The following is a 24,902-nucleotide window of genomic DNA, read 5'->3' on the forward strand; positions in this document are numbered from 1 at the left end:
ATACTATATATAAAATAAATAATTAAAAAGGACCTACTGTATCGTACAGGGAACTATACTCAATATCTTATAATAACCTATAATGGAAGAGAATTTTAAAAAATATATATTTATATATATGTATAACTGAATCACTTTGCTGTACATTTTGCTGAAACTAACATAACACTAAATCAACTATATTTCAATAAAAATGTTTTAAAAATAAATAAATGGTTTAAACACTCCATTCAAAAGACAAAGAACAGCAGAATGGATTAAAAAACATGACACAAATATACAATGTCCTCAAGAGATTCATTTTACATCCAAAGACACAAACTGGAGAGGATGAAAAAAGATATTCCATGTAAATAATGAGCAAAAGAAAGCTGGGCTGACCATACTAAAATCAAGTAGTTTAAATTTTTTTAAAGTTACTAGAAAAAGAATTATCACGTACTCCAACAACCCCACTCCTGGGTATATATCCAAGAGAGTTAAAAGTGGGATTTCAAAGAGAGATTTGCACACCCATGTTCACTACAGCATTACTTACAGCAGCTAAGATGTGAAAGCAGCACAAATGCCCATCAACAAATGAATGTATAAATACAATGTGGCACATACATACAACAGAATATAATTCAGCCAAAAAGGGGAGGAAATCCTGTCACATGCCACAACATGGGTGAACATGGTGAACATGGGTGAACTTTGAGGACATTATGCTGAGTGAAATAAGCCAGTCACAAAAGGACAAATACTATAGGATTCCACTAATATGAAATATATAGACAGAATGATGGAAGCAGAGTCAAATGATGGATACCAGATGTGAGGAAAGAGAATTGGGGAGTTGTTGTTCAATGGATGCAGGCTTTCAGTTTTGGAAGATGAAAAAGTTCTAGAGATCTGTTACATAACAATATGAATATAATTAACACCATTAGAATTTTTAAATGGTTCAGAGGGTAAATTTCATGGGTTTTTTTTCCCTACCACAGTTAAAGATTTTTTTAAAAAACAGGTTAACAGGGACAAAAGGCAACATCATTCATTAATAAAAGGTTCAATATAGCAAGAATATATGATAAACACTGAAGCAAAAATTGACAGAAATTAAGGGAGAAATAGAAAGTTCTACAATAATAGTTGCAGATGTCAATAACCCACTTCAATAATGGATAAAACAACTAGACAGAAGAAAAACTCGTAGAGCACAATAAACCAATGAAACCTAACAGACATATAGAGAGAACACTCCACACAACAGCAGAAAACATTCTTTTCTAAAGGATGTATTCTTTTCTAAAATACAGTTTTCCAGGACAGACCATATGTTAGGCCACAAAACAAGTCTCAACAGATTTAAAAAGATAAAACAAGTCGCAACAGATTTAAAAAGATAGATATCATATAAAGTGTTTTCTCTGGCCACAGAAGGATGAAGTTAAGAAATCAATACTAGAAGGAAAACTAGAAATTTCACAAATATATGGAAATTAAATAATACATTCTTAAACAACCAATAGGTCAAAGAAAAAAATGACAAGGGAAATCAGAAAATATTTAGCAACAAATGACTTGAAAAAACAACAAAACAAAATACATGGGATGCAAAAAAGCACTGCACAGAAATTTATTAAACGTAAATGTAAATTTAAAAAGATCTAATTATCAACAACCTAATTTTATCATTTAAGGAACTAGAAAAATAATAAACTAAACCCAAAGCTAAAAGAAGGGAAATAATAAAGATGAGAACACAGATAAATGAAATACAGATTAGGAAAACAATTTTAAAAAATTAACAAAACCAGTAGTTGGTTCTTCTAAAGATTCAAACTAACAAACTTTTTGCTAGACTGACTAAAAAATATTTTTAGAAGAGGAGAGAGAAGATGTAAATAGCTAAAATCAGAAATGAAAGTGGAATATTACTACCAAACTTAGAGGTTAAAAAAAATTATAAGAAAATACCATGAACAACTGTATGCCAAAAAAAAATCCTTACAAATTACCTAAATTGACTCAAGAAGAAAAGGAAAATGTCAATAGAGCTTTAACAAGAGACTGAGTCAGTAATCAACGTCCCAACAAAGTACTAAAATACACGGTCTTAACTAGTGAACTCTACCAAACATTTATAGAAAAATTATCGCCAATCCTTCTCAAACCCTCCCCCCAAACTGAAGAGAATGAAATACTTCCTAACTCATTCTATGAGACTAGCACTGACCTGATACCAAAGCCTTCATAAGAATAGAAAATCACAGAGCAATATCTCTTTCAATGATACTAAAGTTCTCCACAAAATATTAGCAAATCAAATACAATTGCGTATTAGCAAATCAAATACAACTGCATACTAAAAGAATTTTCACTGTGACCAAGTGAGATTTACTCCAGGAATACAAGGGTAGTTCAATAAGAAAAACACTTACTGTAATACATCCTATTAATAGAAAGGAAAAAAGCTACATAATCTTCTCAACTGATGCAGAAAAGGCATCTGACAAAAATCCAACACCTTTTCATGATAAAAACTCTCAGAACTTTAAGAATAAAGAAAAATTCTACAGCTAACATCACACTCAGTACCCAATGACTGAAAAAATTTCCCCTAGGATCAGGAACAAGACAATGATGCTCGCATTCATCACTGCCATTCAACACTACATAGAAATTCTAGCCAGAGATATGAGACCACAAAAATAAATAAATAAATAGCAAATCAATTGGAAAGGAAGATGTAAAACTATTCATAAATGACATGATTTTATATATATAGAAAGCTAGTAGAGCTAATAAGCAAATTCACAAAGTTATACAGTACAAGCTCAACAAGCAAAATTCAGCTGTTTCTATACACCAGCAGTGAAATACCTGACAAGAAATTTAAGATAGCAATTCCACTTACAATAGCATACAAAGAATAAATACTTAGAAATGAAACAAAGTAGGTGAAAGACCTGTACAGTGAAAACTACAAAACACGCCTCAAAGAAATTAAAGATTTAAATAAATGGAAAGACATCCTATGTTCATGAATAGGAAGACTTAACATTGTTAATACTACCTAAAGCAATCTACAGATTCATCACAATTCCAAGAGCCTTTTGGCAGAAGTGGAAAATCCAGTGCTCAAATTCATATGGAATTGGAAGGAGTTCTGAAAAGCCAAAAACAATCTTCAAAAAAAAGACTTTGAAACACAACAAAAATAGAGTAATTAAAACAGTGTGGCAATGGCATAAAGACAAACATATAGAACAATGGAGTAGAATAGAGAACCCAGAAATATAACCTCACATAAATGGTCAAATGATTTTTCAACAGTGCCAAGACCATTCAATGGAGAAAGGACAGGCTTTTCAAAACAAAAAACAAAAAAACAGTGCTCAGAAAACTGGATACTCACATGCAAAAGAGTTAAATATAGACCTTTACCTTATCCCACACACAAAAATTAACTCAAAATGGATCAAAAAGCTAAACTCAGGACATATATAAAACTGTTTTAAGAAAACACTGGATAAAATCTTCACATCACTCGATTTGACAATGGTTTCACTTGTATGACACCAAAAACACAGACAACAAAAGAAAAAATATATAATAAATCAGACTTCATAAAAATTAAGACTTTTTTTTTGGCTGTGTTGGGTCGGGTCTTAGTTGCATCACATGGGATCTTCGTTGAGGCATGCGGGATCTTTCGTTGCGGCATGAGGTTTCTTCGTTGCAGCACTCAGGCTTCTCTCTAGTTGTGGCATGCAGGTTTTTTTTCTCTCTAGTTATGATGTGCAGGCTCCAGGGCATGTGGGCTCTGCAGTTGTGGTGCATAGACTCCAAAGTGCATGTGCTCTGTAGTTTGCGGCATTAAGGCTCTCTCATTGAGGCGTGCAAGCTCAATAGCTGTGGCGTGCAGACTTGGCTGTCCCGCAGCATGTGGGATCTTAGTTCCCTGACAAGGGATTGAACCCACGTCCCCTGCATTGCAAGGCAGATTCTTTACCACTGAACCACTAGGGAAGTCCCCAAATTAAGACTTTTTTGTGCATCTAAGGATACTTTCAAGAAAGCAAAAGACAACTTACAGAGCTGGAGAAAATATTTGCAAATTACATATCTGATAAGAGATTAATATCCAGACTATATAAAGTACTCCTAAAACTTAACAAAAACTCTCAAACCACCCAATTCAAGAACAGGCAAAGGATAAACATTTCTGGGACTTCCCTGGGGGCGCAGTGGTTAAGAATCCACCTGCCAATGCAGGGGACATGGGTTCGAGCCCTGTGCTGGGAAGATCCCAAATGTTGCTGAGCAACTAAGCCCGTATGCCGTAACTACTGAGCCTGCGCTCTAGAGCCCACAAGCCACAACTACTGAGTCCAAATGCCACAACTATTGAAGCCCGCGCGCCTAGAGCCTGTGTTCTGCAATAAGAGAAGCCACTGCAATGAGAAGCCCGCGCATGGCAAGGAAGAGTATCCCCTGCTCGCCACAACTAGAGAAAAGCCCGTGTGCAGTAACGAAGACCCAATGCAGCCAAAAATAAATAAATTTTTTTAAAAAGAAGGATAACCATTTCTCCGAAGAAGATGCACAAATGGCCAATAAGCACATGAAAGGCTGCTCAACATCATTAGTCATTAAAATGCAAATAAATGCAAATTATAACCACAATTAGATACCACTTCATAGCTACTAGGATGGCTAAATTTTTTTTAAAAGACATAAAAAGTGTTGACAAGGATGTGAAGTAATTAGAACCTGCCTGTATTGCTGCTGCGATGTAAAATACTGCAGTTGTTACACAAGTTTAGTGGTTTCTAAAAAGGTTAAATCTAGATTTACCATATGACCCAAAAGTTCTACCCTGAGGTACATATACAGATGAACTGAAAGCAGAGATTCAAACATGTATTTGTACATCCATGTTCATAGAAGTAATTATCTACAATAAACATCCAAAAGGTGGAACTGACTCAAATGTCCAATGATGGATAAATGGATCTAAATGTGGTATATACATACAATGGAATATTATTTATCATAAAAAGAAAGAAATTTTATATACGCTATAACATGGATGAACCCTGAAAAAACTGTGTTTAGTAAAATAAGCCAGACACAAATATTGTATGATTCCATCAAATGAGGTACCTAGAATAGGCAAGTTCATACAGACACAATGTAGAATGGAGGAAACCAGAAGCTCCCTGGGAAGGAGGAATGGAGAGTTATTGTTCAACAGGTACAGAGTTTTTACTGAGGATGATGTCAAAGTTTTGGATACAGACAAATGATGGTTAAAAAAACACTGTGAATGTATTTAATGCCACTGAACTGTACACTTACGAATGGTTAAAATGCTGAATTACTGGTTAATTATGTTGTATATATTTGTACCACAATAAAAAATTTTTAAATAAAGGAAAAAATATATGTTAAAGGCCATCAACCAAAAATTCAAAACAAGTTAAAAAGAAAACCCTCATGGGATTAATGAACACCTGAACATGAGAGAAATATTCTAACAAAAAATGACAGGATATTATCTTTGTAAAATATTAAAAATAAAAGTTGTTTTTTCAGAAAACAACTACTCTTCACGTATACTACACAGTTCTGATGGAAAACAAAAGAGTGGTTCTAGTAATATGACATTCAATCAAACTCTTCAAGTACAAAGAAATCAGACATCTCAAGTGTGTAGAAACCCAGAACAAAATATCCATAAATTTCTCTTCAGAGACCGGGGGTGTAGATAATCAAGAGGACAGGACTGCCAGTTGACCTTTGAACTGAAACTGGGGAAGCAGCGGCCCCTCACTACCCTCCATCATTGAAATATACGTTCGGCCTGCCTGCCATTCCCAAAGTGGAAGCTACTCCAAGGACATAACCTTGAGAGAGAGTAAGGTGTTGAGACCATCTGGATAGTATTTATGCCTAAACCCAATTAAGGCCTCTCTTATAAACTTGTAAGATTTGACACTTGAGTGCAGAGATCTACTCATCTTGCAGCCACTGAAGATAAGCCTCATATGTTAAGTTCCCTTGCTTATTAAACCTGCCACCTACCAATCTGGAGTGATCTCTGCCTCTTTCTTCAGTTTCTCCCTGACCTCTGTGTACAGGGCCAGTTTACAAACCAACAAGGGAAAACAAAAGTCTACTCTGTGAATTCTACGAGAATAAACACAAATTAACCCTGGAATAAGGAAAAAGGAATGAGAAAAACAGGAATGAAGTTAAAGAATGTGGTAAATCATATACTTAAATACAAAATTAATATTAAACAACTGTGGAAATTATGGTTTATAGTATAGAACTTAAAAGTTACATAACTTGATAAATAAAAATAACATAATAAAAACCGCAAGTGGAGGGCTTCCCTGGTGGCTCAGTGGTTGAGAGTCCGCCTGCCAATGCAGGGGACACGGGCTCGTGCCCCGGTCCAGGAGGATCCCACGTGCCGCGAAGCAGCTGGGCCTGTGAGCCATGGCTGCTGAGCCTGCGCGTCCGGAGCCTGTGCTCCACAACTGGGGGGTGGGGGGCGACGGGACAACAGTGAGAGGCCCGCACACCGCAAAAAAAAAAAAAAAAAAAAGAAAACTGCAAGTGGAAAATGAGAAGAGAAAAATGATGAGAATTTCCTCATCTTCCACAGAGGAAAATCAATCGTTACTGTATTTTAGAATGAAAAGAAACAAACCCACAAAGAAAATGAGCATCAATAATAGGTATGAGGGACTTCCCTGGGGGTATAATGGTTAAGACTCCATGTTCCCAATGCAGGGGGCACAGGTTCGATCCCTGGTCAAGGAACTAAGATCTGTATGCCACAGAGTGCAGCCCCCCCCACAAAAAATTACTATTAATAATAATAGATATGAGATTTCAACAAATTTCTGAATGACTGAAATGAATGGGAATACATTTTTAAATGTACAGGTAGAGAAAGCTGTAGCTCAGAATAATTTGTGAGTCAGCTGCAGAGGAGATAGGTTTATCTTCCCACTGTAACTGGGAAAATTTCTGAACTCATCTGAGTACCAGATCTGATGGACAGCAGGAGTGAGATATGAACATGAAATCCTCTGTTTTCTCATTCCTTCCTCTGTTTCCCATTCCCAGGAGTCCATCTGAGAGCTGTAATGGAAAAATATTTCACAACACCCAAGAACATCTAGGCAACTTACCAGTCGTCTTCCTTAAGTATGGATAGCAAAGGCATATGGAAAGACCCAACAACGTAAAAGAAAGAATACAGTACAGACAAGAGGTTTGAATATGTAATACAAGGAGGAATCATCATTCATATTAACAGCTCCTAAAAAAGCAGGAATGAATAGAATTCAAGTCATAAGATGTAACATAGAGGCAGATACTGCAGCAGCCAGATTACAATTCAAGTACAATCATAACTTCACATGCTAACAGTATGCAATGTCTCATAAAACAGTAATCTAAATGTGTGTACAAATATACATGCAGAAGCTAATAATCGAGTGTATATCAGCATTTCTAAAATTAGTCATCACATAAACCCTTTGAGAATCTGATGAAAATTATGAACTATTTCCCCTCAAAATATACATAATGCACATTTGAATCAGATATTTAAGTTCCTTCTAAATCCTAGGGAATTTTACTTCTGTCATTGAAACATGAAAATCTATTCCCAAAAAGCTATTAGCTGCATTTTAAGATAAGATTATTATCTCAGGAAGTTACATAAATTTATGTATAAGTTCTTCAAATATGGAAATCATTTAACAATAAATTCCAATACAGTGGAAAGATTCTGAAGTTTATTTTTTTGATGTCCTATGACTAAAAGATTTTATGGTGAAAGGGTATGAAGAGGGAGATGTAGAGAAGTAACTCAGTCAAATCAGAATAATAAGTAACTTTAAATGGCAGAGAAAGTCATTTAAATGTCTAAATGTTTACTGTAACTTTATATACTAGTTTTTATATGTACTGAAAAATTAATAAACACATGTAAAATTTTCACAGTCTACATAAACGTAGACAATAAAAGTCTCCCACCTATCTCAGGTCACTTCCCCAAAAGCAAACCTGTGAAATTTTCTTGTCTGTTTTTCCAAAATACTTCCAGACACTCGCAAGTACAAAGAGTACATATATGTGTATGTACACCCCCTTTTTATAACTGTTTTAATATGCAGTGAAAGAATACACTGTGTACATGCTGTTTTCTCTTAATAAAATAACTACTATTTTAGATAAAATAATAGATATTTAATAAATAGTGTTTAATAAAAATATTTCTTGGAGGTTGTTCCACATGAGCATAATACAGCAACTTCAGTCTTTCTCATGGCCACAGAACATTCTATTAAACAGATTTCCCAAAACTTATTTAACTAGCCCTACAGTGACAGACATTTGTGATCTGCTAGTGTAGTTAATGTTGTATCAAACATCTTCATGTACATGTATCTAGAGGATACATTACCAGAAAGAGAACTGCTATATTGTTCTCCTAAAGCTATACCACACTCTGGTCAATACAGTGTATTGTTAAACATAATGACAATTACCCAATACATGAAAATGCTATTATGTTAGCTGAACTTACGTTTAATTATAATCAAAGATAAGCATTTTTCAAATATTTATAAACCACTTTTTTTTCCCAATCAATTTCCCATTTATCACCTTTGTCTTTTTTCTCCTTGGATTCCAATATAAGAGTTGTGATACAAACAATGAAAAAACCAGCAGCCAATCCAATTATTACTGGGTGAAGTGTGTGTATCAAGTGAGCAAACTGACCTCAAAAACTTACTCCAGAGGGAAGGAAAAAAAAACTCAGGCAAGACTCTGTACTAAACCAAACAACCCTGGACACTTGGAAGCCAGTTACAGTTGGTGCTCGAATAAAAAGAACTCAAAATGTAAAAATTCCTGATAATTCTAAATCTGTGGTATATTCAAAAGTAAAGCAGTAACAAAACACAGAAACACCCAAATAAAATAACCTTTAAAATATACTTATTTAATCTTGTTAAACTAACTTTTATAGATATTTTAAGTTGTTTCAGACTGTATCACAAATTATGCAAGAATTTTTAAATCATTTCCTTATTAGGTTACTTGAAACGCTTGCTAGGGTAAAACACTAAAAGTTTTAATACACCGTATTATTAATTATAAATTTGATGAATTTCAGCTTCAATAAACAGTGCTTCACTATTCTTAGTTATTTACTCTATATTACTTACCATAACACTGTTCTCATATTTTGCTTGCCTTGCTATGAACAAAATAAAATTTAAAAATCTACTAAAAAGAACATTTTCTGAAAGTTATGAAAGAGGATTTCCTAAGTATTTTAGGATTACTCTGAAATATGAACTGCTTAATTAATGTGTTAAAATGATAATGATGGATAAATAGACAATATTAAATATGAGAAGTTAAACTATATTAAAAAATTACCACAACCAATGTAAGGTCTCAAGGCACACAATTATTAAAAATCAAAAATTTGAAAATGCTTAAGTATATAAAAAGTATATATGCAGTGATCATTAAGTATATGGAAGAAATAAAGTATAATGGACGAAAGCAAGTAATATAAAGGGAGAAATGGCTATTTTTAAAAAATTAAAATCCTTAAGAATAAGCTTAACATGAAATAAAATCTATACACAAATAACTCTGAAATGCTGAATGAAACAAAATAAAACAAATGGCATATCGTGTTTTGGATAGGAAGACAACTTCAATTCTCAAAATAATCATTATAACAGTAAAAACAACAATATTTTTAAAGAATAATCAATGCTAAATTCACATGGAAAAATAAGAGACATAAAGATTCTTTTTAAAAAAATAAGGAGAAACAATCAGCCTTGCCAGATAATAAGAAATATTACATAGACACAAGGGGGAAAAAGAAAATACATTAGTATAAAACCAAGGACGGGCCTCCCTGGTGGCGCAGTGGTTAAGAGTCCGCCTGCCGATGCAGGGGATACGGGTTCGTGCCCCGGTCTGGGAGGATCCCATATGCCGCGGAGCGGCTGGGCCCGTGAGCCATGGCCGCTGGGCCTGCGCATCCGGAGCCTGTGCTCCGCAACGGGAGAGGCCACAACAGTGAGAGGCCCACATACTGCAAAAAGAAAAAAAAAAACCAAGGACTAGCAAATGTCTTCTTGATGGGCCAGACAATAAATATTTTAAGATTACAGGTGATATGGTCTCTGTTACAAATACTGTACTCTGCCACTGCAGTGTGGAAGCAGCCACAGAGAAAAATATGAAAAAGAATAGGCAAGGCTAAGTTGCAAAAAAAACATTTACAAAATCAAGTGGCCAGCCCACAGGTCGTAAGTTTACCAATCTCTGATATACAGATCATGACTAGATATACCAATAGGTCAGTCTACAAAGTCCAGAAATTGACCCAGTCAAGATAAAACTGGTGTCTCAAATCAGTGAGGAGAAGAATTACTGAACAAATGGAATGGGGACAACTATATAACCAAAAAATGGGGGGAAAATGTTGGATATGTACGTGACCCTTTGAACCATGATAAATTCCTATTGGATCAAAGATTAAAATATAAAATTGAAACAAAATGTACAGAAAAGAACTAAAGGGGAATTTTCTTGTAATCCTGAAATGCATTTCAAACCATAACACAAAAGCCGCAGGCCATGAAAAATTCAACCACAAGTGTGAAACCACAAACTTGAAACTCAACTGCAAAAACCACCTTAACTAAAACAGCAAGAAGACATCAAAGCAGAATGTAGGCATAACTCATAACACAAACAAAAGTCTGATTTCACTGATATATAAAGATCTCCTACAAAAAAGAAAATAAGTAAAGCAACTGATAAATGGCAAAGAATATAAACATCACCAGAAAAGGAAACAAAAAGGGTTGTTAAGCACAAGATTTTCACCCTGATTCACACAAAAGAAATCCAAATTTAAAACATCAATGAAAACACTTTTCACCCATCAGTTTAGCAAATAAAAAGAAGTTTAAGAACATGATTTAAAAAAGAAAAAAGAAAAAAAAAAGATCTAGCAGCCTATTCACTTCTCTGCAGGACTCTCCTCTCCAGCTGGCTCTGGTCCCCTTCCACAAGCTGTGTGGTTGACAGGGTCTTGGTGCGCCCGCCAGCCTGATGTCAGGCCTGAGCCTCGGAGGTGGGAGAGACAAGTTCAGGACACTGGACCACCAGAGACCCCCAGCCCTACATATATCAATCGGCGAGAGCTCTCCCAGAGATCTCCATCTCAGCGCTAAAACCCAGCTCCACCCAATGGCCAGCAAGCTCCAGTGCTTGATGCCCCATGCCAAACAACTAGCAAGACAGGAACACAAGCCCACCCATTAGCAGAGAGGCTGCCTAAAATCATACTAAGTTCACAGACACTCCAAAACACACCAATGGATGCGGCCCTGCCCACCAGAAAGACAAGATCCAGCCCCACCCACCAGAACACAGGCACCAGTCCCCTCCACCAGGAATCCTACACAAGCCACTGAACCAACCTCACCCACTGGGGGCAGACACCAAAAACAACAGTAACTATGAACCTGCAGCCTGTTAAAAGGAGACCCCAAGCACAGTAAGTTAAGCAAAATGAGAAGACAGAGAAATATGCAGCACATGAAGGAGCAAGGTAAAAACCCACCAAAACAAACAAATGAAGAGGAAATAGGCAGTCAACCTGAAAAAGGATTCAGAGTAATGACAGTAAAGATGTTCCAAAATCTCAGAAATACAATGGAGAAAATACAAGAAACGTTTAACAAGGACCCAGAAGAACTAAAGAGCAAACAAACAATGATGAACAACACAGTAAATTAAATTAAAAATTCTCTAGAAGGAATCAACAGCAGAATAACTGAGGCAGAAGAATGGATAAGTGACCTGGAAGATAAAATAGTGGAAATAACTACTGCAGAGCAGAATAAAAAAGAATGAAAAGAATTGAGGACAGTCTCAGAGACCTTTAGGACAACATTAAACGTACCAACATTCAAATTATAGGGGTGCCAGAAAAAGAAGAGGAAAAGAAAGGGTCTGAGAAAATATTTGAAGAGATTTTAGTTGAAAACTTCCCTAACATAGGAAAAGAAATAGTCAATCAAGTCCAGGAAGCAGAGTCCCATACAGGATAAATCCAAGGAGAAACATGCCAAGACATATATTAATCAAACTATCAAAAATTAAATACAAAGAAAAAATATTAAAAGCAGCGAGGGAAAAGCAACAAATAACATACAAGGGAATCCCCATAAGGCTAACAGCTGATCTATCAGCAGAAACTCTGCAAGCTAGAAGGGAGTGGCAGGACATATTTAAAGTGATGAAAGGGAAAAACCTACAACCAAGATTACTCTACCCAGCAAGGATCTCATTCAGATTTGGTGGAGAAATTAAAACCTTTACAGACAAGTGAAAGTTAAGAGAACTCAGCACCGCCAAACCAGCTTTACAAAAGACGCTAAAGGAACTTCTCTAGGCAGGAAACACAAGAGAAGGAAAAGACCTACAATAACGAACCCAAAACAATTAAGAAAATGGTAATAGGAACATACATATTGACAACCACCTTAAATGTAAATAGATTAAATGCTTCAACCAAGACACAGACTGGCTGAACAGATACAAAAACAAACAAACAAAAAAAAATATGCTGTCCACAAGACACCCACTTCAGACCTAGGGACACATACAGACTGAAAGTGAGGGGATGGAAAAAGATATTCCATGCAAATGGAAATCAAAAGAAAGTTGGAGCAGCAATTCTCATATCAGACAAAATTGACTTTAAAATAAAGATTATTACAAGAGACAAAGAAGGACACTACATAGTGATCAAGGGACCAATCCAAGAAGATATAACAATTGTAAATACAAAGCGAAAGAGAGGCATGGACATATATACAGTACCAAACGTAAGGTAGATAGATAGTGGGAAGCAGCCGCATAGCACAGGGAGATCAGCTCGGTGCTTTGTGACTGCCTGGAGGGGTGGGATAGGGAGGGTGGGAGGGAGGGAGACCCAAGAGGGAAGGGATGTGGGAACTGATGTATATGTATGACTGATTCACTTTGTTATAAAGCAGAAACTAATAAATAAATAAATAAATAAATAAATAAAAATAAAGATTATTACAAGAGACAAAGAAGGACACTACATAGTGATCAAGGGACCAATCCAAGAAGATATAACAATTGTAAATATTTATGCACCCAACATAGGAGCACTTCAATACATAAGGCAAATGCTAACAGCCATAAAAGGGGAAATCGACAGTAACACACTCATAGTAGGGGACTTTAACACCCCACTTTCACCAATGGACAGATCATCCAAAATGAAAATAAATAAGGAAACACAAGCTTTAAATGACACATTAAATGAGATGGACTTAATTGATATTAACAGGACATTCCATCCAAAAACAACAGAATGTAACTTTCTTCTCAAGTGCTCATGGAACATTCTCCAGGATAAATCATATCTCTCCGGTCACAAATCAAGCCTTGGTAAATTTAAGAAAACTGAAATCATATCAAGTATCTTTTCCAACCACAAAGCTATGAGACTAGATATCAATTACTGGAAAAAACTATGAAAAATACAAACACATGGAGGCTAAACAATACACTACTAAATAACCAAGAGATCACTGAAGAAATCTAAGAGGAAACCAAAAAATACCTAGAAACAAATGACAATGAAAACGAGATGACCCAAAACCTATGGGATGCAGCAAAAGCAGTTCTAAGAGGGAAGTTTATAGCAATACAATCCTACCTCAAGAAACAAGAAACATCTCAAATAAACAATCTAACTTTACACCTAATGCAATTAGAGAAAGAAGAACAAAAAAACCCCAAAGTTAGCAGAAGGAAAGAAATCATAAAGATCAGATCAGAAATAATGAAAAAGAAATGAAGGAAATGATAACAAAGATCAATAAAACCAAAAGTTGGTTCTTTGAGAAGATAAACAAAATTGGTAAACCATTAGCCAGAATCATCAAGAAAAAAAGGGAGAAGATTCAAATCAACAGAATTAGAAATGAAAAAGAAGTAACAACTGACACTGAAGAAATACAAAGGATCATGAGAGATTTCTACATGCAACTATATGCCAATAAAATGGACAACCTGGAAGAAATGGACAAATTCTTAGAAAAGGACAGCCTTCCAAGACTGAACCAGGAAGAAATCGAAAATACAAACAGATCAATCACAAGCACTGAAATGGAAACTGTGAATAAAAATCTTCCAATAAACAAAAGGCCCTGGACAGATGGCTTCACAGGTGAATTCTATCAAACGTTAAGAGAAGAGCTAACACCCTGATACCAAAACCAGACAAAGATGTCACAAAAAAAGAAAACTACAGGCCACTATCACTGATGAACATAGATGCAAAAATCCTCAACAAACTACTAGCAAACAGAATCCAACAGCACATTAAAAGGATCATACACCATGATCAAATGGTGTTTATCCCAGGAATTCAAGGACTCTTCAAAATACACAAATCAGTCAATGTGATACACCATATTAACAAATTGAAGGACAAAAACCATACGATAATCTCAACAGATGCAGAAAAAGCTTTCAACAAAATTCACTCATTTATGATAAAAACTCTCCAGAGAGTAGGCATAGAGGGAACCTACCTCAACATAATAAAGGTCATTTATTCCAAACCCACAGCCAACATCATTCTCAATGGTGAAAAACTGAAACCATTTCCTCTAAGGTCAGGAACAAGACAAAGTTGCCCACTCTCACCACTATTATTCAACATAGTTTTGGAAGTTTTAGCCACAGCAATCAGAGAATAAAAGGAATCCAAATCGGAAAAGAAGAAGTAAAACTGTCACTGTTTGCAGATGACATGATGCTATACATAGAGAGTCCTAAAGATGCTACCAGAAAACTACTAGAGCTAAGCAATGAATTTGGTAAAGTAGCAGAATACAGAATTAATGCGCAGCAATCTCTTGCATTCCTATACACTAATGATGAAAAATCTGAAAGAGAAATTAAGGAAACACTCCCATTTACCACTGCAACAAAAAGAATAAAATACCTTGGAATAAACCTACCTAAGGAGACAAAAGACCTGTATGCAGAAAATTATAAGACACTGATGAAAGAAATTAAAGATGATACAAACAGATGGAGAGATATACCATGTTCTTGGATTGGAAGAATCAACACTGTGAAAATGACTATACTACCCAAAGCAATCTACAGATTCATTGCAATCCCTATCATACTACCAATGGCATCTTTCACAGAACTAGAACAAAAAATTTCGCAATCTGTACGGAAACACAAAAGACCCCCAACAGCCAAAGCAATCTTAAGAAAAACAGAGCTAGAGGAATCATGCCCCCTGACTTCAGACTTAAGACTTTGTAGCTATACTACAAAGCTACAGTAATCAAGACAGTATGGTACTGGCACAAAAAGAGAAATAAAGGTCAATGGAACAGGATAGAAAGCCCAGAGATAAACCCATGTACATATGATAATATATGTGCATGTTATGTGCATGTTATATGATAATCTCTCAAAGATAACCTTATCTTTGTTAAAGGAGGCAAGAATATACAATGGAGAAAAGACAGCCTCTTCAGTAAGTGGTGGTGGGAAAACTGGTCAGCTACATGTAAAAGAATGAAATTAGAACACTCCCTAACACCTATACAAAATAAAACTCAAAATGGATTAAAGACCTTAATGTAACGCCAGACACTATAAAACTCCTAGAGGAAAACGTAGGCAGAAGACTCTATGACATAAATCACAGCAAGATCCTTTTTGACCCACCTCCTAGAGAAAGGGAAATAAAAACAAAAATAAACAAATGGGACCTAATGAAACTTCAAAGCTTTTGCACAGCAAAGGAAAACATAAACAAGACCAAAAGACAACCCTCAGAATGGGAGAAAATATTTGCAAACGAAGAAACTGACAAAGGATTAATCTCCAAAATATATAAACAGTTCATGCAGCTTAATATCAAAAAAACAAACAACCCAATCCAAAAATGGGCAGAAGACCTAAACAGACATTTCTCCAAAGAAGATATACAGATTGCCAACAAACACATGAAAGGATGCTCAACATCACTAATCATCAGAGAAATGCAAATCAAAACTACAATGAGGTTATCACCTCACACCGGTCAGAATGGCCACCATCAAAAAATATACAAACAATAAATGCTGGAGAGGGTGTGGAGAAAAGGGAACACTCTTGCACTGTTGGTGGGAATGTAACTTGATAAGCCACTATGGAGAACAGTATAGCCACTATGGAGAACAGTATGGAGGTTCCTTAAAAAATTAAAAATAGAACTACCACATGACCCAGAAATCCCACTACTGGGCATATACCCTGAGAAAACCATAATTCAAAAAGAGTCATGTACCACAATGCTCACTGCAGCTCTATTTACAACAGCCAGGACATGGAAGCAACCTAAGTGTCCATCGACGGATGAATGGATAAAGATGTGGCACATATATACAATGGAATATTACACTCAGCCTTAAAAAGAAACAAAATTGAGTTATTTGTAGAGAGATGGATGGACCTGGAGTGTGTCATACAGAGTGAAGTTAAGTCAGAACGAGAAAAACAAGTACCATATACTAACACATATATATGGAATCTATTAAAAAAAAATGTTTCTCACGAACCTAGGGACAGGACAGGAATAAAGATGCAGACGTAGAGAATGGACTTGAGGACACAGGGAGGGGGTAAGGGTAAGCTGGGACGAAGTTAGACAGCACTGACATATATACACTACCAAATATAAAATAGATAGCTAGTGGGAAGCAGCTGCATTGTACAGGGAGATCAGCTCGGTGCTTTGTGACCACCTAGAGGGATGGGATAGGGAGGGTGGGAGAGAGACACAAGAGGAAGGGGATATGGAGATATATATATATACATATAGCTGATTCACTCTGTTATTCAGCATAAACTAACACAACGTTGTAAAGCAATTATACTCCAATAAAGATGTTAAGACAAATTTTATTGAGGAGAATAAGGTGAAAGTGGCACTATCTCGCCATTAGCTACCACAAGTAAACCACACATAAGCTTTAACCTGACAATACTACTTATAAGTAGGAATGTATCCTACATAATAGTTTTGCATATGGATTAGCTGACTATTGTAAGTTACTTATTGTAGCATTGTTTATAATAAAAAGGATTGGAAAAAATAGTGCCTATGAACAGGAACTGGTTAAATAAATTATGGTTCATGCATATAATGAAACACTATGCAGTCCTAAAAAGGAAAAAATTGTGTTTTATATATTGATATGGAATAATAATCTCCAGGATAAACTGTTAGTGAAAAAAAGCCAAATCCGTTTAGTATGATACATCTGTGGAAAAGAGGACAGGGAAAGAGAAATGTTAACAATTGGCAATTTATATAGAAAATCCGATGCACCTGAGAGGTTTGGAACTGCATGCACGGAAGACATAGGTAGGAGGGGGAAAATGTATAGCATATCCTTTTACATCTACTTTTTGAAATTTGAACCATATGGATATGTGCCTATTCAAAAAATTAAAGAAGAAAATAGTATAATAGAAAAGAAACATATGAATACAATGTTCAGGACAGAAGCATTGATTGTATAAATTAAAATAATAGGAAAATGTCTCTTAATAAACCAAGAACCTCTAACTGACTGACTCTCATTTCCTTCGATTGTACCAGTAGTACAGTAAGATAAGACGTGGACTCTGAAGCCAGATTTCATAGATTTGATCCCCAACTTTTCCCATGGCATGGTTTCTTTAGCAACAAAATGAGGATAATAATAGAACGTACCTCATAGGGGAGTAAAGAACTTAGAACGGAACGTATAATAAAGAAGCACTTATGTTAAGCTGTTGATATTACCTGTGCTGCAGCCCAAATGCAGTCAATATGCTGAGTACTCAGTCGCCCTTCCGCTGCCAAAAAATTCAAAATCACTTGGCACTGTTTGATAATCTGGAAAAGAAAAACTTATTACAGTTAACTTTTAAAAGCATTCTTCTCTCTTAATAGAGCAGATAAGTCACATATTAGTCCACAAACCTCAATATGTAAATTTGGTCCAAATATATGCTCTACCACATTGTTGCTTATAAGCCAGTCTGCAAGTTCTTTTGCAATGGACCTAAGGTCAAATAATAAAAATAGTTAATACATTTAAAAAAATATTAGTATCAATCTTTCCCATGTCTAAAAGCAGACTCAGTTGAAAATCTAAAACTGTTCACATACCAATTATAAAGAAGTGATTATATACAATTAACTGTTAATAGTACTATGAAGAATAACTGAAACAGAAATACAAGAAATGGTAATACTACCTGAATTTATAAACAAGCAAAAAAAAATCTGAAAAGTTAGGATAACTAACACCAGGTACACAGGTGAGAACACCAAGGGTAACACCTAAAAAGTGATGTATTTTCTTACTCAAAGACCTTGCCTTCCCATTTTTAATCTCCATAGTAGGCACTGAGGCATTCAGGGAAGGTTTCCCCACATGTCCTCTATGGTAAGATAACATCAGAAAAGTAGGTTACCAAAAGGGTGGGGGAAGAAAAAAAGAAGAATCTCCAAGCCAAATGGCAAGTCTCCTTCCTGCCTGATATTAATGAAGGTTCTGCTAATGTGATCCTTAAAGTTATCAACTGACTGTTCAGAACACTTGGTTACACTTAGGAACAACTCTTCCTTCATTTCAAAAAGTAAACTTTTTATTTTTGAACAGTTTTAGATTATCCTTCATTTTTTAAAAAGAGCTATCAATTCTTTTAGAGTAATAAATCACTGGCACAGATAATTAAACTATTATGTTACCAATAAGGTAATGTAAGTTTATCAGTTAATTTGTCTTTTACAGCTTTGAGATATGTATGAAATATAGTAAACTGAACATATTTAAGGTATACGGTTCGATGAATTTAAACTTAAATATACATCTATGAATCCATCAGCACTGCCAAGATAACAAACACATCAACGCAAAGAGTTTCTTTATGCCCCTTTTTAATCCCTTTTTCTCAGCTCCCACAACCCACTGCCCAGACAACCAATGATCTGCTTTCTGTTATTACATAGTTTTCATTTTCTAGAACTTCATGTAAAAAAAAGATACAGAATGTACTCTTATATAAAATTTAGATTCTTTCACTGAGCATTAAGATTTATCCATTTTCTTTCATTTGTCATTAGCCCATTGGTTCCTTCCAGGTTTGAGCAATTATGAATAAAGCTGTTATAATCACCCGTGTGCAGGTTTTTGTGTGGACATGTTTTCAGCTCCTTTGGATAAATGCCAGGGAACATGACTGCTGGATCATATGGTAAGAGTACGCTGAGTTTTTTAAGAAACTATGAAACTGTCTTCCGAAGTGGCTGTACCTTCTTGCATTCCCACCAGCGGTGAATGAGAGCTCCTGTTGCTCCACATCCTTGGCAGCATTTGGTGTTATCAGTGTTCTGGATTTTGACCATTCCAATAGGCATGTAATGGAATCTCATCGTTGTTTTGATTTGCACTTCCCTGATGAAAGAGGAGCATCTTTGCATGTGCTCATTTGCCATCTGTATGTCTTCTTTGGTGAAGTGTCTGCTAAAGTCAGTGTATTTTTTAATCAGACTGTTCATTTTCTTACTGTTAAATTTTTAAGAGTTCTTTGTATATTCTGGATAACAGTCCTTTAACAGATGTGTCTTTTACAAGTATTTTCCCCTGTCTACGGCTGTCTTCTCATTCTCTTGACATCGTCTTTCGCAGAGCAGAAGTTTTTAATTTTAAAGAAGTCCAGCTTACCAATTCATGGATCATGGTGTTGAACTCAAAAGGTTACCACCATACCCAAGGTCATCTAGATTTTTTCCTATGTTATCTTTTAGGAGTTTTATAGTTTTGCATTCTATGTTTAGGTGTGTGGTCCATTTTGAATTAATTTTTGTGAAGGGTGTGAGATGTGTCTAGATTTTTTTTCCCATGTGGTTGTCCAACTGTTTCAGCACCATTTGTTGAAAACCCTATCTCTGCTGCTTTGTACTACTGTCTTTGCTCCTTTGTTAAATATCAGCTGACTACATTTATATAGGCCTATTTCTGAGCACTGTATTCTGTTCCATTGACCTATTTGTCTGTTCTTTCACCAATACTGCACTGTCTTGATCACTGTAATTTCATAGTAACTCTTGAAGGTAGGTAATGTCGGTCCTCCAACTTTGTTTTTTCCTTTCAAAACTGTGTTGGCTATTCTGGGTCTTTTGCCTCTCTATTTAAACAAACGTTAGAATCAGTTTGTCGATATCCACAGAATAACTTACTTGGATTTTGATTGAGACTGCAATGATCTATAGATCAAGTTGGAAAGAACTGATACCTTTACAATTTTAAGTCTTCCTATCCATAGACATGGAATATCTCTCCATTTATGTAGCTCTTCTTTGCTATCTTTCATCAGTTTTGTTATTTTCCTCATATAGATGCTTTCATATTGTTAGATTTATACCTAAGTATTTCATTTTTTGTGGTGCTAATGTAAATGGTATTGTATTTTAAATTTCAAATTCTACTTGTTCACTGTTGATATATAGGAAAGTGACCGACTTTTGATTATTAACTTTGTATCCTGCAATCCTGCTATAAATGCTCATTAGTTCCATGAGACTGTCAATTCTTTCAGATTTTCTACATAGATGATCAGGTCATCTGTGATCAAAGACAGTTTTACTTCTGCCTTCCTAATCTATATACCTTTTATTTCCTTTTCTTGTCTTATTGCATCAGGTAGGACTTTCCAGTACAATGCTGAAAAGCAGTGGTGAGAGGGGACACCCTTTCCTTGTTCCTGACCTTAATGGAAAAGCTTTGACCTTCACATCATTAAGTATGATGTTAGCTGTAGGAGGTTTTGTAGATGTTCTTTATCATGTGGATGAAGTTCCTCTCTATGCCTAGTTTACTGAGAGTTTTTTTTATCATGAATGATAAAATTTGACCTTGTCAAAATTTTGACTTTACATTAATTGATCCTGAAACGCTGAACCAGCCTCGAATACCTGAGCTAAATCTCACTTGGTTGTGGTGTATAATTCTTTTTATACCTTGCTGGATTCAATTTGCTAATATTTTATGAGGATTTTTATATGTATGTTCATGGGAAGTACTGGTCTGTCATTTTCTTGTAATGCCTTTGTCTGGTTTTGGTATTAGGGTAATGCTGGACTCAATGAGTAAGGCTTCCCTCTGTTATCTTCTGAAAAAGACTATAGAGAATTGGTATAATTTCTTCCTTAAGTTATTTGGTTAAATTTACCAATGAACCCATCTGGTCCTGGTACTTTGTTTTGGAAGGTCATTAACTGTTGATTCAATTTATTTAATTGATACAGGCCCTTTCAGAGCAATTTTTAAAAAAATTTTTAAATGGCTACTATAGAAGAACAGCTAATAAAAAAAGTAGTGATATGTATATTGTGGGTAGAAGAAAAACGGTTTCAAAATAGGATGAGCAGTGAAAAGACCCCAAGTTTTTTCAGCTATGTAAATTATACACAGAAAAACTGGAAGGACTGAACAATTTCTTTTCTTGTTTATCCACAGAAGAATTATATTTAATTTTAAAATTATTCTAAAGATTTTTTAAAAGCTATGAATTAGATATATGGCCTCAAAGGGTAAAATATTAAAATAAAACTACTAGTGGTATATTTTACCTATTTCTGAGTAGTCCAACAGAAGCTATGATCCATGAATCAACTCTATGATTTTTAACATACAAAAAGACAATTCAACAACTAAAAATAATTCTAAAAAATAAATCCCATTCTTTCAGTTTCTTGAAAAACACTGAAAGGAGACTCAGGGACTTTTGTAACAGCTGAGAACTGTAACTATAACTGAGCAAGCTTAAAATTGGACAATGTTATCAGTAACAACCATTCAGCGCTCTGGAAACATATATATATACTGGGACTCCCAGAAGGAGTAAGGGGAACAGAAAGAAGATTTGAAGAAACTATGGTCAAACATCCCAAATTTGATTGAAAAATGTTCATCTACACATCCAAGAATCACAGCGCCAACTAAGATAAACACAAGGATATCAACACCCAGAGACATCACAGTCAAACTCTTAAAAGCCAAAGAGCAACAGAAAAATCTTAAAAGCAGCAAGAGAAAAAGAACTAAACACATAGAAAGGAACCACAATAAGATTCACAGCTGACTTCTTATCAGAAACAAAGGAATAGAGCTATACTGAAGCACTGTTCCTATATTTTACTAGAATTGTTATTAATCTGAAGTAGACAGTATTAAATTAAGATGCATACTGTAACCCATAAAGCAACCACTGGCAAAATAATTTTTAAAGTATTAAAAAATGGAATTAAAATGGTATACAGTACTCCCTCTGTATCCATGGGTTCTGCATCCATAGATGCAACCAACAGAGGATCAAAAATATTTCTTTAAAAAAATTCCAGAAAGTTCCAAAAGGCAAAACTTGAATTTGCCACATTCTTGCAACTATTTACATAACACCTACATTGTATTAGGTATTGTAAGTAATCAAGAGATGACTTAAAGTATACCAGAGGATGTGTACAGATTATATGCAAACACTACATGACTTTATATAAGGGACTGGAGCATCTGCAGATTTTGGTATCCACAGGTGATCCTGGAACCAATCCCCCGCATATACCAAGGGACAACTGTACTACCATATACTGACATACTGCAAAATAAGGCAGTAAAGGAGAAACAGAAAAAAGAATTTTTTAAGGAAGACATACAAAAACCCAACAGCAAAATGGCAGGCATAAATCCAACTATATAAATAATATTAAGAGTGACTGGATTAAATACTCCTATCAAAAGGGAGAGATGGTAGGAGTGGATTTTTTTTTTCTTCAATACAACCAAATGCTACCCCCAAGAGACATACTTTAGATCCAAAAACGAACAGGTTGAAAGTAAGAGGATGGAAAAAGATATACCATGAAAACAGTAAGCATAATAATAAAGCTGCAGTGGCTATACTAACATCAAACAAAATACACTAAACTAAAAATTATTTTAAAGAGACAAAGAGGGACATTTTATAATGATGAAAGGATGAAATTATCAGGAACATAACAATTATAAACATATATGTACCCAACAAAATGTCCTAAAATACATGAAGCAAAAACCAACAAAACTGAAGGGAGAAAAAGAAATATAGCCAATTCTTACTACTCTTGGCAGTTATATTCTATAACGTCACTGCACTGAGTTAGCTAATACTGAACCCCTGAATATTTTTTTAAATTATTGTCACCCACTGCTTTAATGGGTAAAAAGAACACGTCATTAGCATCAAGTGCTTCCTAGAGTGGGTTCTCTTTAAAAGAATGACTCAGTGCAATAATGTGACTTGCTGTTTGCCTTGACTGGAAGAAGACAGAGGGCTTGATTAAATGCAAATCTTATACAGTAACTTTAGGTACACAATTTGTTCTACAATCCATTTGCAGAACTCCTTTAAAGAAAGATGTTTCACAAAACTAAGATTTGTTTTGAAGTTCCCACTTCAGTCAGAACAATGCAAGGGAGGCTCTTCCCTTTATGTAAAAATGCCATCACTGATAGACCATCAACATCCTTCCCCCTACCCCCTTCCCTCTGAAAAAAGAGACGTGGCTCTCATTTGGGTATTACAATGATCTCTCAATGTTACTTTCTTTTATTTGATCCTCTTTTTTCTAAAAGCTCTTTTTATAATTGAGGTACAACTGACATATAACATTATATTAGTTTCAAGTGTACAACATAATGATTCAATATTTGTATATATTGCTAAATGATCACCACAGTAAGTCTAGTTAACACCCATCATCATACATAGTTAGAAAAAAATTTTTTCCCTTGTGATGTGGACTTTTAAGATCTACTCTCCTAGCAACTTTCAAATATGCAATACTATATTATTAACTATAGCCACCATGCTATATACATTACTATCCTCATAACTTATTTATTTTGTAACTAGAAATCTGTACCTTTTGACCTCCTTCACCTGTTTTGCCCTCCTCTGACCTCCACGCCTCTGAAACTACCAATCTGTTCTCTTTGTCTGTAAGCTTAGGGTTTTGGGGGTTTTTTTTGTTTTGTTTTGTTTTTTAACATCTTTATTGGAGCATAATTGCTTTACAATGTTGTGTTAGTTTCTGCTGTATAACAAAGTGAATCAGCTATATGTATACATATATCCCCATATCCCCTCCCTCTTGCGTCTCCCTCCCACCCTCCCTACCCCACCCCTCTAGGTGGTCACAAAGCACCGAGCTGATCTCTGCATTTTTGTTTTTAAAGTCCGTATATAAATGAGATCATATGATGTCTTTCTCTCACTCATTTCACTTAGTATAATGCCCTCAAGGTCCATCCATGTTACCATAAATGGCAAGATTTCATTCTTTTTTATGGCTGAATAGAACTCCATTGTATATAGTATTTCACCATAGAATTGAAAGGACAAAAAAACAAATAATATAGTCAACTTTTGTTACTCATGGCAGCTGAGTTCTACAAAATTGCTGCACTAAATTAACTCATGTTGAACCCTTGAATCTTAAATCCTAAAAATAACTTCTTATCAGATTCTATTTTCTCTATTTTTCAAAAGAGAAAATGAGCTTCAGAAGTGTTGAGGTGACTTTACTGAGGCTGCCCCAATACCATGTGCTAGACTTGAGATTCATATCCCTCCACCCGGCCCAGAGCCAGAGCTTCTTGCACTATACTGCACTACCTCTTACCACTTCC

At 35.3% G+C, this 24,902-nt stretch overlaps 1 protein-coding gene across 4 annotated transcripts in view; it reads right to left on the minus strand.

Annotated features, from left to right (window-relative positions):
- The window catches only part of USP34 (ubiquitin specific peptidase 34), a 243,180-nt gene that overhangs the window by 144,402 nt on the left and 73,876 nt on the right, over window positions 1–24,902 (minus strand). For all 4 annotated transcript variants that reach the window (XM_060117859.1, XM_060117860.1, XM_060117858.1 and 1 more), the window contains 2 exons: window positions 18,149–18,230; window positions 17,969–18,061 (listed from right to left, as the gene is read on the minus strand). In XM_060117859.1, the coding sequence (XP_059973842.1) occupies window positions 17,969–18,061; window positions 18,149–18,230 (175 nt within the window). The remainder of the gene's footprint in view (window positions 1–17,968; window positions 18,062–18,148; window positions 18,231–24,902) is intronic.

Source organism: Mesoplodon densirostris, chromosome 14 (genome assembly GCF_025265405.1).
Source record: "Mesoplodon densirostris isolate mMesDen1 chromosome 14, mMesDen1 primary haplotype, whole genome shotgun sequence".
Lineage (NCBI taxonomy): Eukaryota > Metazoa > Chordata > Mammalia > Artiodactyla > Ziphiidae > Mesoplodon > Mesoplodon densirostris.